This window comes from Aquila chrysaetos, chromosome 6 (genome assembly GCF_900496995.4).
Source record: "Aquila chrysaetos chrysaetos chromosome 6, bAquChr1.4, whole genome shotgun sequence".
Taxonomy (NCBI): Eukaryota; Metazoa; Chordata; class Aves; order Accipitriformes; family Accipitridae; genus Aquila; species Aquila chrysaetos.
Window position 1 is genome coordinate 40,940,550 of NC_044009.1, and position 15,435 is coordinate 40,955,984.

At 43.0% G+C, this 15,435-nt stretch overlaps 2 protein-coding genes across 5 annotated transcripts in view; one reads left to right on the forward strand and one right to left on the reverse strand.

Annotated features, from left to right (window-relative positions):
* HSPBAP1 (HSPB1 associated protein 1) overlaps positions 1 to 14,515 on the reverse strand; it is a 39,942-nt gene extending 25,427 nt beyond the window's left edge. For 2 of the 4 annotated variants that reach the window (XM_030016880.2, XM_030016878.2), the window contains exons 1-2: positions 14,443 to 14,515; positions 1,425 to 1,610 (exon numbers count right to left, since the gene is read on the reverse strand). In XM_030016880.2, the coding sequence (XP_029872740.1) occupies positions 1,425 to 1,610; positions 14,443 to 14,500 (244 nt within the window). In that variant the 5' untranslated portion in view covers positions 14,501 to 14,515. Of the gene's footprint in view, positions 1 to 1,424; positions 1,611 to 6,533; positions 7,998 to 14,001; positions 14,292 to 14,442 lie in introns of those variants that run through there. The other 2 variants (XM_030016879.2, XM_041124075.1) reach the window with 2 other exon arrangements.
* Positions 14,291 to 15,435, forward strand: part of SLC49A4 (solute carrier family 49 member 4) — a 66,470-nt gene continuing 65,325 nt past the window's right edge. Inside the window, exon 1 of the mRNA XM_030016881.2 lies at positions 14,291 to 14,996. Coding sequence (XP_029872741.1) covers positions 14,606 to 14,996 — 391 coding nt within the window. The 5' untranslated portion in view covers positions 14,291 to 14,605. The remainder of the gene's footprint in view (positions 14,997 to 15,435) is intronic.

Here is a 15,435-nt window from a genome sequence, read left to right on the forward strand (position 1 = left end):
AAATGTCATATATATGCAATGTCTTCCCTATTGGCAATGGGATAATGCCTTTTACCTGTAGTGTAAGAACTGGCTGATACCTCATTGGAATATAAAGACATTGCTGTAAAAATGTGTACCAGCGTATTAATTCTACACCTCAGTTATCCCATCTGTAAAAAGTGAATAAATAACATCTGTTTTCCCAGGAATGGCATAGGAATCATTAATCCATGCTGATAAAATACTTTGAAATCCTCAAATGCCAAGCATTTTCCCTCTAACACTTCTTTCTGTTTCATCACTTCTCTTGCAAAAATTGAACATGAAATAATATGGTCATGATGCTGTGAAGAAAGCACACTTCATACAGTTGTTAAGTAAGATAATGTGATGTAATCCTACCACTTCCATAGGAACTGGCAGACCCTCAACTGGAGTCTTTGTGCAGACCCTACATTCCAAGAAAGAGATAGTCCAACTGAAGAAGGTTAGAAGAGTACAGAAAGAATAACTAGGTGGGGTCTAAAAAACCATGACTTATATTGAACATCTTTTAAGAACTGAGTTTGTCTGGCTTAGGAAAAAAAAAAAAGACTGAAGGGAGACAAGATACTTGAGGCAAAAGGGAGAAAGTGCACAGCAAAATGTATTTTGGTATGTGGTTGAGAGGGGAAAGGATGTACAGGACACGAATAAAGCAATGCATAACCTCTAAAGCAGCTAGCAGATTGCCACTTTGGAGCACATTTCCTCTATCTTCCCTCCCTGGTATGAAACTCTCTGTGTCCATGGACAGATTATGACTAGTATTGTGTGGCTACAGACAGAAATTAAGTTGTAGTATTTAAAATCAAGTGCAAAAATTGTCTTTCTCCCATGGCATGTTCCTAGATGTCTGAGTGGATCTGGAGGGTTAGAGGTGAAATTATTGTACTGGTGTCAAGTGATTTTCTTAATGCTTTATACTTCTATAGCATTTTTCATCACAGGACCTTAAAGTATTGAAAACCACTAGAGTCTTATAAAACCTCTGGAGGAAGATGAGAATTACCACCGTTTTACAGATTAAAAAAACAAGATAGACTGGTTAATTGGCTAATTCTTTAATGCACTCAGGTTTGTGGATGTGGAAGCTCAGGTCATGCGAACAACTGAATCATGTATAAGACCAGGACCAAACACAAACACTACAAAGCAAGGAAAGAAAACTGAAACACTTGATTCTTATATGTTAGTGTTACCCACCAGACTTCCTACTAAGAATAAACACACAAGAAAGAGAAAGGAGAGTTCCACTGTTGGGCAAATCCCATATCCTAAAAACAAAGCCTGCGGTGAAAAGCAATACATTAGAGAGTGAACAATGATAATGGAGAGGCAGAGGATTGCAGAACCTAAAAAAGAGAGTTGTGACATGTAACATCTGTCCACCTCAGTCTCACCTAAATCCACTGTCTTCAGACCTAGCCTAAATTGGATTGTCTTTCCATCCAACACCGCAGAAAGGTATTTCGCATTCCAGTGCAGGGCTGGCCAGTCGCCAACCATGTTACAGAAGACTGCAGGTTGCTGAAGAGACATCACAATTTCCTTGGTTTTCTCAGGAGTAAATGGTTTGACATCTTCACCTATGTAAAGAAAAAAACAGCTGTAGAGAGATGATTTATGATACATGAAGTGTTACCTACCATATCCCACAGCATAGGAAACATTAAGAACTAACACCTCCTTTGTTTATGGTTGATTGTTTGATTACATTTGTAGATTTTTTATAAGTCAAATTTCTACTGCAAACACTGAAAGAACATTCTTACACTACATTAAAGCAGTGTATTAGCACACAAAGTGTTAAAAAAAAAAAAAAAAAAAGGCATGTGCTTAGAATTTTCACTTGTAGCTTAGGCAATAAAGCACTGTAGCCAAACTGTTTAGAATTAGGCTAACAATAAAAAAACCTTACAAATAATGTACAGAGTTTAGAGAACATAAATTTTATGAGTAACAGTCTTTCTGTATAGGATTCTTTCCAAGAAGTGTAGCGCATTGTCAGATAGCACACCAGGTTCCTACGCATTTGATTTAAACCAAGGAACAGCAGCGTAACCAAAACAGCAGGTATTTTTGAAGTGTTTTAAAATTTCATCTGCAAAATTTTAGAAAAAGGAAATCGTGCCAATCCAAGAACTAAACTAACCCAAGATTTCCATTTACTCCTTTGCTGTTTAGAGATTTATATGCCCCACTGAAACTGTCAAGCTGAAATGCTGGCAACCTTGAATAAACTCAGCACTTTCAGAACAACTTTTCTTTAGGGACATATTGAGAAGGAAAACCTCATTTTTACAAAAAAATAAAATGTAACAGCTCCATAGACCTGAAGCAGTGGACTACAACTTTGGATCATAAAAAAAATCCATTCATTATTTTAACCTCTATTGAAGTTAACGCATCCAGAATTTGCATCCATATAATGCCTAAGATTTTACATACCGAATCAATATGTATGGTTCCCCATGACTCCTAACAGCTCATTTAAAACAAACAAACCAATTCAATCACACTATTTAGGGGTCAAATTATGGTCTGGCATGCACAATGGGTTAAATAAATACAGGACAAGAAAATTCCCTTTATTGCTGGGTGCTAATTTTGCCTCTCGCTCCTCCCTGTGTGTGGGTGGTGGGACAGGTTAGTGGAGAACCAGCCAGTCCCACACAGGGCAGCCCTGCGGTGCCAGCTGGGGGAAACACAAAAGACCCACTGGAACAGGGTCACCAAGGAAGGTTCTTCAGGATTGTTTCAAACATAACAGTTTAAAATAAATATATGAAAGCTGAAGTGCGAATGACAGGAATAAGAGGAGCCCTGTGCATGCTGTATGCCATGTGTCTTTGGCAACTTTTGTGAGTCCCCCTTCTTTCGACAGGATTTATACTCCAGCGTAGCTGTACTTTTTAGTTTTCTAAATTAAGCTGCTGTCTTCACACAAATTCATTGGGAAGTATCAGGGCTGGGGTTTCCTACAGTCAAGGGGTCCCTTCTCCCATGGGCTTCCAGGAAAACTGAATCCCTCTCTCCTTTCACTCATTAAAACTCCGTCTTCAAGCTTTAAAACTAAAGACCTCTGATACTTTATCTTCACGGAACATAAAATATTTAAACGGCTTCCCTTAAGGCAGATGACAGGAGGGAGTTTGGGTTTTGGTTTGTTTTCCACGTTTCCTCTCAAACGCAGAGCAACACTTGACAGGATGGTGTTGCTGTGACACAGAGATGTCTACAACACTTGGCCTTCAGTCTCGCGCTCCAGCAACTTGCACAACCAGGACATAAGGAGGCCTCACGGGGACCGTATGTCTTACCATATGGCCTTCCCTACCCCCCGAAGGAGGCTCTGGGGGTTTCTGACCAATAGGTTAGCATACCTAGAGGGAGCAGGTCCAGAGAAGGCAGAAAGACCATCTGCAGACACAACAGCCCGTGCCGGTGCAGCTACCAGGAGCTGGCTGTAGGCATGGGAAGAGGTTGAAGCTCAGCATGTTTTTTCACAGTGATGCTGTTCAAAGACTAAGGCAAGGGTTTACAAAACTTGTTCCGCCTTTAACCGGTGCAATTACAATATCGTACAGAGGCGGCTTTCATGATGCAGGAGCTGGCTGGCCTTACGTACCTTTCAGATTTTCCAACTCAAAAGTTAAATTATTCCTGCTTAGGCCAAGTTTATCGCTGCATGGTTGTCTTTTTGACTACCCAATTGTTTTTGTTTTAAGGGCAGTATATTTAATTATTTTAGAGGTTGTAAATCCAAAGAAACGCAAGAAATCGGTGGCGCTTTTTTGGATGATTTTGTAAAGCTGAGTTTTATTGCAAAAGCTTCAGGTTTATCCCGTAACTTCAGTCAACAGTTGGGATGTGCTATGAAAGCAGAAATTTTACTGGGAGAGACAGGAAGGCTCACTGAAGCCAACTGTTGATTCTGTGTGGCCTTCTAATGTGATTTCCACACGCATATTGTCCTTTTGAAAGGTGTGGTTTTTAACTGCAGCGAATATACAGTGGGAAGCTCAGAGCTCAAGCTACTGGGAGAGTTTGTATCAATGCCAGACAAAAAAACCACAGTCAGACTAAACAGCCTCTCCTCCATTAGCTGGAGGTTTGTGTCATGTCACCACAGTTTATTCAGTTGTCAACCTATTTCCCTATAAAATTTAGAAAAAATGAAAGAGGATAGTCTATCTTAGTAAAATGCTAATCACTCCTATCTTCAAACAGTATTAAAATCATTGTTAAATGAGTATGTATCTTTTCCTGATATTATCACATACAATACATATGATATAATAAGTAGTGAAGTTTGAAATGTTTTAGAAAATTTAAAGCATTAGATAAACGATCATTAGGGTTTTTTGCAAAGACAAATGGGGATTCTTGCTGATTTTGTGCGAAGAATCTTGAAGTGTCTTGATTCAGTTTTATGTATTCCTTGGTGAGAACAGCAGTCAGCTAAACATAATTCCTTCCCCATAATATTTATCATGCATATCTAAATGCCTGTTAGAGAAAAGGCACATGATAAAAGGTAAATATCATATACTACATCAAATAGATATTATCATTATTTGGAGAACTCTGCTCATGACCAACAGAGATTTCTGATGGAACTGTATGCTGTAGGAGTGGTAAAAAGTAATTAAAAGAGAGATCTGAAGATATCTCTTGAAAGAGAGATTAGCAGAAAAATTTGTAATTTAAAATAATAATAATCTTTTCCTTAGTTATCATAGCTTCATAAAAACCTCATAAGCTGGGCTCTTGCTTCTCAGTATTTCCTAACCTGAAATTGATGGTAATTGATTCCTAGGCAAAACCTGAGGTTGTATAGCATATATAAGGGCATACAGTTTGGACACAGAGGTGTGTAAGTAAAAGGTGTATAACTAAAAGGTATTGCAAAGAAACAAAATGACCATGGCACATCTTGGGCATTAAGATACCAAATTCCTAGGGGAGATCAGGTAGCAGGAGAATAGAAATGCATATTCCCTTTGAAAAGAAAAGCTCTGTTGGGAGTCTTCATTTTCTCAGTTGTACTCTGATCCAAAAGAGAAAAGGAATACTTTAAATTAGTTCTTTCTATCAGGCTCAACAAATGATGTGGCTTCACCGCACAAAAGGAAGCAGGAATAATTCGTCTCATGTTTTGACTTTACACAAGGCATGTATAGAATCCAGCCAGGAACTGAAAAACCAAACCAAGTTTTAGCTCAAGTTTTGTAACTGTGACAGCTTATATAATTGGTGAAAAACGTAGGTGTTCTTTAGAAAGGTAACACATTGCGAAATACAGATCTTCCAATTAAAAAAACAAAGCTCTCCAGTCGTCTTTACTTGAAGTGTTGTCAAATATGAAGACTCATCCAAACTCAGCACTGAGGGCAGGTAAAAGAAAAGCGATGAATTGGCTAAGTACTTTCCAGTAGACTTTGTGCTTCTAAGAGAGAAAATAATTTAACGTTTCTGATTAGCAGTTTTTCTGAATAACTGAGTGGGGTTTGGGAATGAAGAGTTTAGCACAGCAGGCAGTCTGACGAAAAGTGGACTTGATCAAAGTTGTTCAGAAGTTAAATGTACTGTCATTAAAAAGCTAAATGTACTGTCATTCATCTAAAATAATTTAGCAAATTAGAAGAGTTCATTAGTGCCTAGTAGTTGACTTCTGCCAAAACACCCTGCTGCTTAAATATGAGATTTAATTGAGAGGTATTAAAATTATTTTCTAAAAGAGGGAGTACAAGGAAATTCTGGTAACGTATTTGGCAAAACCATTGTCAAATTGTTATTCTTGCAAATCTGTAATGCTTCATTACCTTTATTTCTTTAAAAAAGAAAATTATAGAAAGTTAAAAGAAAAAATTGGCATTTTAAAGACATTAATACAGAGCAGCCAGGTCACTCAAAAAATCAACTAACCTCCAAAATCTTAACTATCCAACAACCAGGAGTGGGAAAAGAGAAGGTGTGGGGGAGGATGGGGAAACTCCCCAAACCAAAGAGAAGTGACTTGGTTTGGAGGTCAGACTTAATGATTTCACAGTACATTAACTCTGTAAATTAAAAAACAACTTTAAATAATCTGCATGTGATTACAATGTTATGCACTATAATCAGCCTACTCTGGGCAAACAGAATGCATCTAAATATACACGAGTAGTTTTCAGGATATACCGCATGAACATCTAGGTATTACTTCCTGACTAGTTATTGTGGTTACTATTATTTTTGACTCAAGGAATGTCAATACTGCAGATGCAGCATACCCAGGGGGCATCTAACCTAGATTTGCATAGATACTTTGGCTACTGAAGGATAGTTAGCAGTTGCATGGAGCCTCTCAGGATAGACCGGTCTGCACTGGTAAGACTAGCACCTGAAGCTTACTCTGGTAGCCTGAAGTCAACACATCCTTCCTTGCCCTCCGTGTCTGCTACCACGGAAGGAGGGCATCAAAAAAAAAGAAAGAGGCCAAAAGAGGAATTTGTATTTGCACTCACTTTTCAGTCCTCCTGTGGCAGTGCTGAGCATCTTACATTTTTTTATTACAAAAAGTCTGAGTGACTCAAGACGTGAAGTAAGATAAGAGCATGGGCTATGTCCTCAAACCTCAAACTGTCCTTCTGATAAAGAAAAGGAAATAGCTGCTAGACTTCTTAGGGGTAGAGTAAGAGGTTGAGTCCAGAATACAGCACTGTGAGAGACTTCCCGCCCCTGCTCTAAATGACAGCATATAATCTCAAATATACATTTAAGAAACTCCTCCCTAAATCCCCTAGGGCTCTTCCTAGAAAGCTGTTCCTGAACCCCTGGCCAGCTTCTGCCTGTTGTCTCTTCTCCTCCCATCCTGTAGTGCACTTTTAGAATGCAGTCATGTTGGTTTTCAGCTACCTAACTGAATATTGAATGACCTCAGTTCCTCTGGTCTCCTCTAATAGAAGAAATGCCTGCCTTTCCCTCTGTGTCCTTACAGCTCCTGCCTGCATCTTCTGCCATCTGAAAAAACCCCTTCCCCTCTCACTCCCCCAAACCCACAAAAATTAGGATAGGTACAACTGACAGAAGTCATACTAAATGTATTTATTTCCAATGAACTTTGTATACTTCTTACTGGCAAAATTGCTGAAAGCATAGTGAAACACAATGAAACTCAAGCACTTGTTGGATAAATGGCATTTCATTTTCTTCTGAAGGAAAAGACTATGGTCTTTCACCAAAACCTTCCATCAGGATATGAAAGAGTTCCTCCAAAAGAGAGACTGTTCTTCCTTAAGCTAGGCTGCTATAATTCCACCTTTCTGTCTCTTTTGGGCTGTAAATTACACCCACCTGCTGCTGAGGATATTTAGTAGCAAAGCCATTTCTTCCCAATGCTCCACCAGCACTGATACACATTTCTCACCTTACAACATTTCCTAATAGATGGGAAATTTAATACAAAACTTAATACTAGTATGACATATTTGAAGGTAAGGGAACTGGCACATCAGGGAACTAACATCTATATTTCTAAGAAAAAAAGAATTTGTTCATGTTGTAAGTAAAGTTTATTTCTTTTTCTATTCCTTGTCAGTAGTAAATATGAATGCACTACTCTTAAACTGATGAATGCACTGTATAAAATTCACTGTCAGAAACTGTAACCATTTATGACTTTATTGTTGTCCTATCCTGCAAACTTGACTGACAAGAACTTCAAAATGACAGCAACAAAAGAATCTAAATCTTCTAAAATACACCATTTTCCCATAAGCAACTGTAGTAAATAGTCAACAGTATTCTAAAAATATGGTTTTTCCCCATAAGCCGTTGTAATAAATAGCCAGTAATACAACTGAGCCTTTTGAATTTGATCCACAAAGGGGTTATGATGGAAGTATACATGACTTTGTTCACTATTATACTACATAGGATACCAATTATGATGACTGAGTGAATTAGAGGTGTAATTGTCAGAATGAAATTATACTTTAAAAGAATAAAAGAAGTATTTTTGAATTACATAAATTATTAATTGAAAGAAACCAGAGAGACCCACCATGTGAGCCTCAAGAACAGTTTCTGAAGTGTACAATAACCAACATGCACAATCAGGGTATTAGATTCAGGGATTGCCATTATTATAGGACTATTAAACAAAAAGCATGGCTATTATTCCATCTGTTTACATCATTCAATTTCTTTCAGCATGGGTAAAACAAGCAGAAGTGAGCTTAAGATTTGTTTCAAGTTGCTATTTCTCTTTATAAAGGTTCTCACGCAGCAACAGGACATTTGTCTGTGAAAAACTGTTAACAGTGTATGTTTTGAATCTTGGGGTTCATATAAAGACTGTAAAATCTTGCTTTGACATAATGTAGAGCTAAGGATACATTCGACCTAATACAGCTCACCAAAATGTGAACTACCAAGCTCTTCTAATTTTATTTTCAACCTTAACATTTCATTAATGTTAGTTCTGTTTTTTAAGATAAATATTAAACATAAAAGAAACTCTGATTTTACTGAAAAAGCACAGCCTTGTTACATAGAAGCTTATCTTTCACAACTTTATAATACAACAAGCTGCTGCTAGTGGTGTCAACGTATCTTTACCATCTTCCCTCCAGAGATTTCCTTCTCTTTTCTTTTTCAAATAACAACTGCCTGCAAAGTTTCTTTATCTGTAAACACCAAGAGCTAAATATCAGAAAAGATCAAGGACTCTGCAGGCCCAAATCTCCACTCAGATGTGCATGAACTCTTGTTCTAATCAGCTGCACCTGCTTTTCTGGAGACTGAAGGTGACCTTTAATTTTAGAAGAAACCACGACAGTGCTGCTGCTTTGAATTTTGGAAGCTTCTTGCAATATGCAAAATTTACCAAAACTCAGTATTATATCTGGAAAAGTCCTTTCAGTAGAGGAGCTTCAATATTTTCAGATTACTTTTAAACATTAATGCCACTATGTCAACCATTGACTAATTCAATGTTAGTATTAGAAGGAATGTCTTCTATATCCAGTCTTCAAAAGCACATGGTACTTAGAAATTTAAGATAACTCCCTGAACATTAGCAAAGCAATAAAATTGCAAAACGTTAAAGTTTTACCAAGACACCTGAACTGCCTTACCATCGCTCTTGTTGAAATACTCTAATAGAAATCAAAATCTCGTCCTACTGTTATCTACTCGTGTCCATGAAGCATAGAATAACTTAAACTTAAATCATATATGCCCCTGTTCAGAAAAGCACAGACACAGAAATAATCAGTTTAGCCTCTATACAGAATTACATGATAGAGAGTCACATTTCCAAACAGACAAACAATGTTTTCTGAGCATTATGTCTTCAATATGCATCTGATCCCAAACACCTACCCAAATGATCAGGTCTTCAGAAGACTCATTTGGGGAGCACACAGCATACCTATTGTGTGACAGCCAAGCTTGACTAGCCAGACCAATAGAAACAAACTCCCTAATGCCTGCATCATTAATTATATCAGAGCAATAATGAAGTTGCTGCTTCGATGTAAGACAATAGCAGAACAATGACAAAGTCTGATCAGAAATGAAAAACTCGTTCACCAGAGACACAGTGGACAGACCAGTACCAGAGTGACATGACTAACTCTTCTTGCTGGCATCGGAGACAATGAGATCTACGCTGAGGCAGTCCTAGCCCAAGGAGACAGGTGGAGATTTTCACCCTGTATTGGCAACTCAAGCCTAACATTTCCGTGTGACTCAGTTCATTTCCATCATTCTCAGGTTTTTGGGAAGACAGGAAACCATCAGTCTTTGAAACGAAATTTTCCTAACACAACTTTGGGATGTAAAATACTCTACTGATGTTGTTTCCAGTTACATGGTGGCCCTGAATAAAATGGAAGAACATGGGGACCGTGGTCTGCTGAGGTTGGAGCTCCAATATAACATCCCTAAAATACCTAAAACACTGAGCCTGAAGGCTGCCTAAGTGAGGTATGGAAGTAGCCATCAAAATGAGCTTGGATGAAAGACATCATGCAGCTTCCACCTCCCCCTCAAAGAAGATGCAATCATCATCTACATGTTCATCGTTAAGCAGGTGATAAATGGCAGAACAAGCAGAAAAGTGTTACTTTTGCATATTCCTTTTGAGAGCTACAGGAATGAACCTACAGCGTGGTCTACAGGGAAGCTGGTGAGATGTCTTTCATTTGCTAACCACAAAGGTAGACTCCACAAGAAAAAGGAGCTACCTTACATGTCCCTAAAGGACCTTGCAATGGGCTCTGGCTCACCAAAAACCTAGAATCATCTCCATTACGATGGTCACTTTGTAATGTGGATATACACAGCCTGCAATCAAAAGATATAAATGAATATCCACTGGATAACATTGATATTTGCGATTAACAATAAAATCATTCAGCTTTCGAAGATGTGTCTGTATTTTCGTTTCTTGTTGATACTACAAAAAAGAAAAAGGAAGCACTGTAAAACCTTTTTCCTCCTGAAGTACAACGAAATCATTGTATGATGTTTGAGCTGGAAGTCTACCTACCTCTCAATAACAAAGGTGAGAAAAGATGCTGAAAGGTACAGAACGCACAGATTGGAAGGTGCCCAAACCAAGCCCAAAACCGAGCAGATCCTGCACAACCTGTTCCGAAGTAACTAAAAGGAAAGGCATGTCAAAACTTGATGAGGGAAGAACGGGATTTGCTCACACCTCACAGGCTCACCTTCAAAGGTGTTGTTCAAGACAGGGGGTGTGAAGAAGAGAACCATTACAGCTCCCTGCTACACTAGTGCTGTTTATGGCAGCTCTGAAACTACGTTGTCACAACTCCAGCTGAAGTTGAGGGAGATCCCTGGAAAACAGGCCTCTCTTTGGATGCTGCAAGGAATACTCGGAATTGGCTAAACGCCACTTTTGAATCTGAATGAATTCCGGGTCCTGCCCATTTTGTGCCAAAATCCTTCTAGCCTTCATAGGGTATGCAATCAAGTGCTATCTGTCAGATTGTGAGATACGAGTTGATGCGAGAAAGTACAAGATTGTACACATGATGTTAGGAGTTGCTGGGAGAGAGGTGTAAGAAACAAGGGGATGCTGAAGTTCATCGAATCTCTCTAAAGGAAGTCACATGGTGAGCAAATCTGTCAAAAACCTGATGACTGGAGAGAGCAAAAGGCACTTCCCAATGCGCTAGGAACTGGGGGCTGCACCATGGTGGGGATAATCTCCTGGACTGCTCAGCTCAACCACTACACGATAGGTGTGTTTAAGCTGAATTAGACTCTCCAAATGCCCCAAGGTTATAACAAACCACTCAAAGCCTTCAGTTTATCTTAATAAGCCAGGCTTAAATCAGCACAGTCTAGGTGCCAACTCATAAGCAGATCAGCCAGGGCTGCCTCAGGGATGGGATGAGCGTTTGGCAGCAATAACAGCTTCAGTCATATAATTTTTATCCATCACCACTAGTCTATCAGAGCTCCAGGCCACCAACTCCTCCTGAGATGAATTCCAGAGGGTTTTAGACCAGACATAAGCAGACAGACATGAATAGAGACGCAACCACCTTGAGAGCTTTTAGGTTTGAATGGAGGCACCTACCAATGGATACGCTATCATGGTTGGGCAATTAGTAACTGGATGGGCTTCTGTATCACAATTTTGAATCTAAGCGCTGTTAAGTCCATGCAAGTCCTGCTACAGGCATTAAAGTTCTGGGCCAGGAGACAAAATAACCTTTCACTTGCCTGAATATATGTGCACTTCATCTGATAATATTCAAATCTCTTTAGCTACATTATAATGAGGTTAAAGCAAGAAAAGATTTCCCCACCCCAAATACTACAAATGTCAGTAATGCGAACAGTAAAAATGTCACCACACGGAGAAAAGAGTGAAATTAGCATATTTAGAGAAGTATTATACCCATGAGTGAAATAATGCAATCAGCTAGCTGCAAGATAAAGCTAATTTGGTTTCCAACAGTTTATCAACAATGCACTGCTCCTTTACATTAACAAATTTAAATGGTACCATATCCTGCAAACAAGAATAATTCACACAGAATATTACACTGTGTTAATTAAATAGCTGGAATAGAAAAGGTCAGGCCATGACTGAAAGATGCGCATATGGGTTGTGAAGCTATGAAAAGATGGAGCGATTTCAAATCAAGCAATTAAAATAAATTATTTAAATCATGATTAAGTCAACAGTAAATACACCTAGATTTTCTGAGCCTATTTTGACAGCTCCTTTCTCTTCTCGCTGTTCCTCAGAAATTTCTCTTTCTTGCTGACCCATGCAAGAGTCAAAATATCTTTAAACCCATCATAAGATAAGGTGGCTTGGATAAGTTATCAAAGAGTTATCCTGATTATATTCAAGTTTTCATTTTACTATGCAGGTAGTCAGAGGCAAGAGGCAAGTTTTGCAGTTAAAGGACACTGCAAAGCCCCACTTGCCTGATTTCTGGATGGGTTTCCTGCCACTAGAACAACTAAGAAACCCCCACAATTACTACAGTTAATCGAAAAATGTTCAAAGAGAGAAATATTTTTTCACTTTGTTTACTTCTGCAAATGACAGCATTTTGTCTTTGGCACAATGCCACCAAATCAATTAAATTACAGTAGTAACATAGCCATTTTAGATTGAAAGAACATTTTGGCATGGGCTAAACAATGCTGAGGTGGTAATGTATGAAAAAGACCTAGTAAAACAGGGAATTAATCTTACTTGGAGCCCCAAAGTGCTACTGGAACATGCATCGGTCACAACCAAATCTGAATCTCGTCCAATACTTTTTACTGTATTTTCGTCACTACAGTTTTACACGGCAAGATCAAATTTTAGTTTGTTACTATCTGTATGTCCCCCCGTTATTTAATTGTACATGAATTTTATTTTTCCTGGGGAATTTCCTGAACTTTTCTAGACAAAATCTTATTTTCTTTTTGATCATAGTTCTGCTGATTTCAGTTGGTGTAAACTTCCTTTTTGCACCTTCAGTGCAACTTCGAATTTGAACCTCAGTCTAGCAAAGAGAGCTGTGTGGGCTAAACAAAACGCAATGTCTGTATGTTTTGGAAAGAATTTCATGGCAGTGTCTGCTTTTGGCTGCAAAACCGTGGGACAGGCACAACGCGTGAAATTCAGCTGTGTGCTGCCCAGCACATCAACAGTTATGGCACCGACACTGGATCTAAAACCAGCCCGCATGGATCCCACTGTTCAGCTCTCCCCAATTAAGCACACAGGCATTTATCAAGCCAACTTCCAGACTTTGTGACAGAATGCCTAAGCAAGCCAAACTGAGATACCTAGTTTTTTTGTGGAAGATGAAGCGTTGTGCAGCATACGAGCCATTAATTTTATGATGAGTGCAGATGGTAAATATACAGATAAATACTCATGCAACCTAATGGAATGAATATATACTTCAATCTATTTAAATGATAATAGTTTCTAACGAGCTTAGTGTAGCCCACATGATGGTATAGTCATCCGAATTTTTTTAAAATGGATTTCAGCACAGGCTGTAACTGAATCCTACTGGGTTTCTCCCCCCCAATTCGGGCCATGGCTGATTTGTACCCCGCTCAACACAAGACAATTTACTTCTCCCTTTAAAAGGACAGACACCTCCGAGAGGCTCCGCCGCAGTGTCTCCCCGCAGGCGGGTACCCCCCCCCTTGCTGAAGGGCCAACCTCGCTCAGCCCTACGCGACCGCAGCGCTAACGGGCCCACGCCCGAGAGGGACGTTTCGGAGGAGGAGCTGAAGGAGCGGCATGGAGGCCCCGCTCACGCCCCCGCTTCGCCTCCCCACCCCCCCAGGCCCGCGGCCTGGAGACGAGCCGCGCTACCGGGCCCGGGCCGCGCCGCGCAGCCGGGCCGCGCTAGGCCGCAGCGCGGCGGGCCCGGGTCGGGGCGGCGCCCTCGGCGGCTGGGCGGGCGCGGAGGGGCGAGGGGCACCTACCCGGCGCGGGAGGACGGCGGCTTTCCGCCCCGGCCATGCTCCTCCGGCGCTCCCTCCGGGGCGGCTCCGGCGGGCTTCCCTCGGCACCGCCCTCCCTAACGGAAGGGGGAGCCCGGCCCGGGAGCGAGCCCGGCCCGCGGCGCCCGGCCGCGCGGGGCGGAGCCGCGGCGGCAGCGTGACGGCCGGGGCTGGCAGCGGCCCCGAGGCGGGAGCTTCCCCCGGCCACTCCGGTGACGCCCGAGTGGCCCCTCGCCTCCAGCGGCGAGCTCCCACGGGCCGCCCCGCTCCTGCCCCGGAACCCGAGCCCTCTCTACCCCGCGGCGGCGACGACCCGGCGGCTTCCCCGCCCCCCACGCCCCCCGCAGGCCGCGGCCGTCCGCCGGCACGGCTCCCTCCCCGCGGGCGGCGGACGGCCCGGCTCTCCTCCCCGGCGCCGCTTACCCTCCTCCCCTCGCCGGCGGAGGAAGGAGGCGGCCGCCGGCCCTCCCCGACCGCGCATGCGGCTGTGCCTGGCCGGGGCCGGGCCGCCGCGCTCGGGGGCTGAAGTGTGGGTGTCCCTTCCCCCGTCCCCCTCCCCGGCGGGCCCCCGCCAGCGCCCCCGCAGATGGGCTTAGGCTGGAGCAGCGCGGAGGAGCGGCAGCCCCTCCTGCCGCCGCCGCCGCCACAGCAGCAGCAGCAGCAACGGCGGCGGCCGCAGCCGCGGGGGCCGGCGGGGGGCCCGGCCGTGCCGGCGGCGGTGCCGGTACCGGTACCGGTGCCGGTGCGGCGGCTGGCGCCGTTGGCGGGCCGCGTCTACGGGCGGCGGTGGCTGGTGCTGCTGCTCTTCTCGCTGCTGGGCTTCGCGCAGGGCCTGGTGTGGAACAGCTGGGGCCCCATCCAGAACTCGGCCCGCCTGGCCTTCGGCTTCAGCGGCTGGGACATCGCCCTGCTCGTCTTCTGGGGGCCCATCGGCTTCGCGCCCTGCTTCTTCTTCATGTGGCTCATGGACAAGAAGGGTGAGCGGGGCCGGGGGCGGCGAGGCCGGCGGGTCGGGACTCCCCGCCCCGCTCCTGCGGCTTCCCCCGGGCCAGGCGGGGACGCCGTGGCCGTGGCCGTGGCCGTGTCCCTGTCCCGCCGACGCCGCGGTGAGGGGCGGCGTGGTGGTCCCGAGGCCGGGGGAGGGGGCGCCGCCAGGCCGGGGACACCCCTTGCCCTCGGGGCTGGTGGCCTCGGTCTTGAAAGGGGATGACGAGTACTTTGAAGGAATCGTGAGTGCCATTTTCAGTACGCAGCTCAAACAAAGGCGCATCAAAGGCCATTCACAAGAAAGGTGCTTCGCTGTTCCTAAAGCTAAGAGGAATTACGGCATCCTACGTCGCGGCTGAGGTGTGGTTCTGGAGGAGACGTGCTCCAGTCTGGCATTGCCGTGCGGATGTTTGACCTGGAGATGGTCTT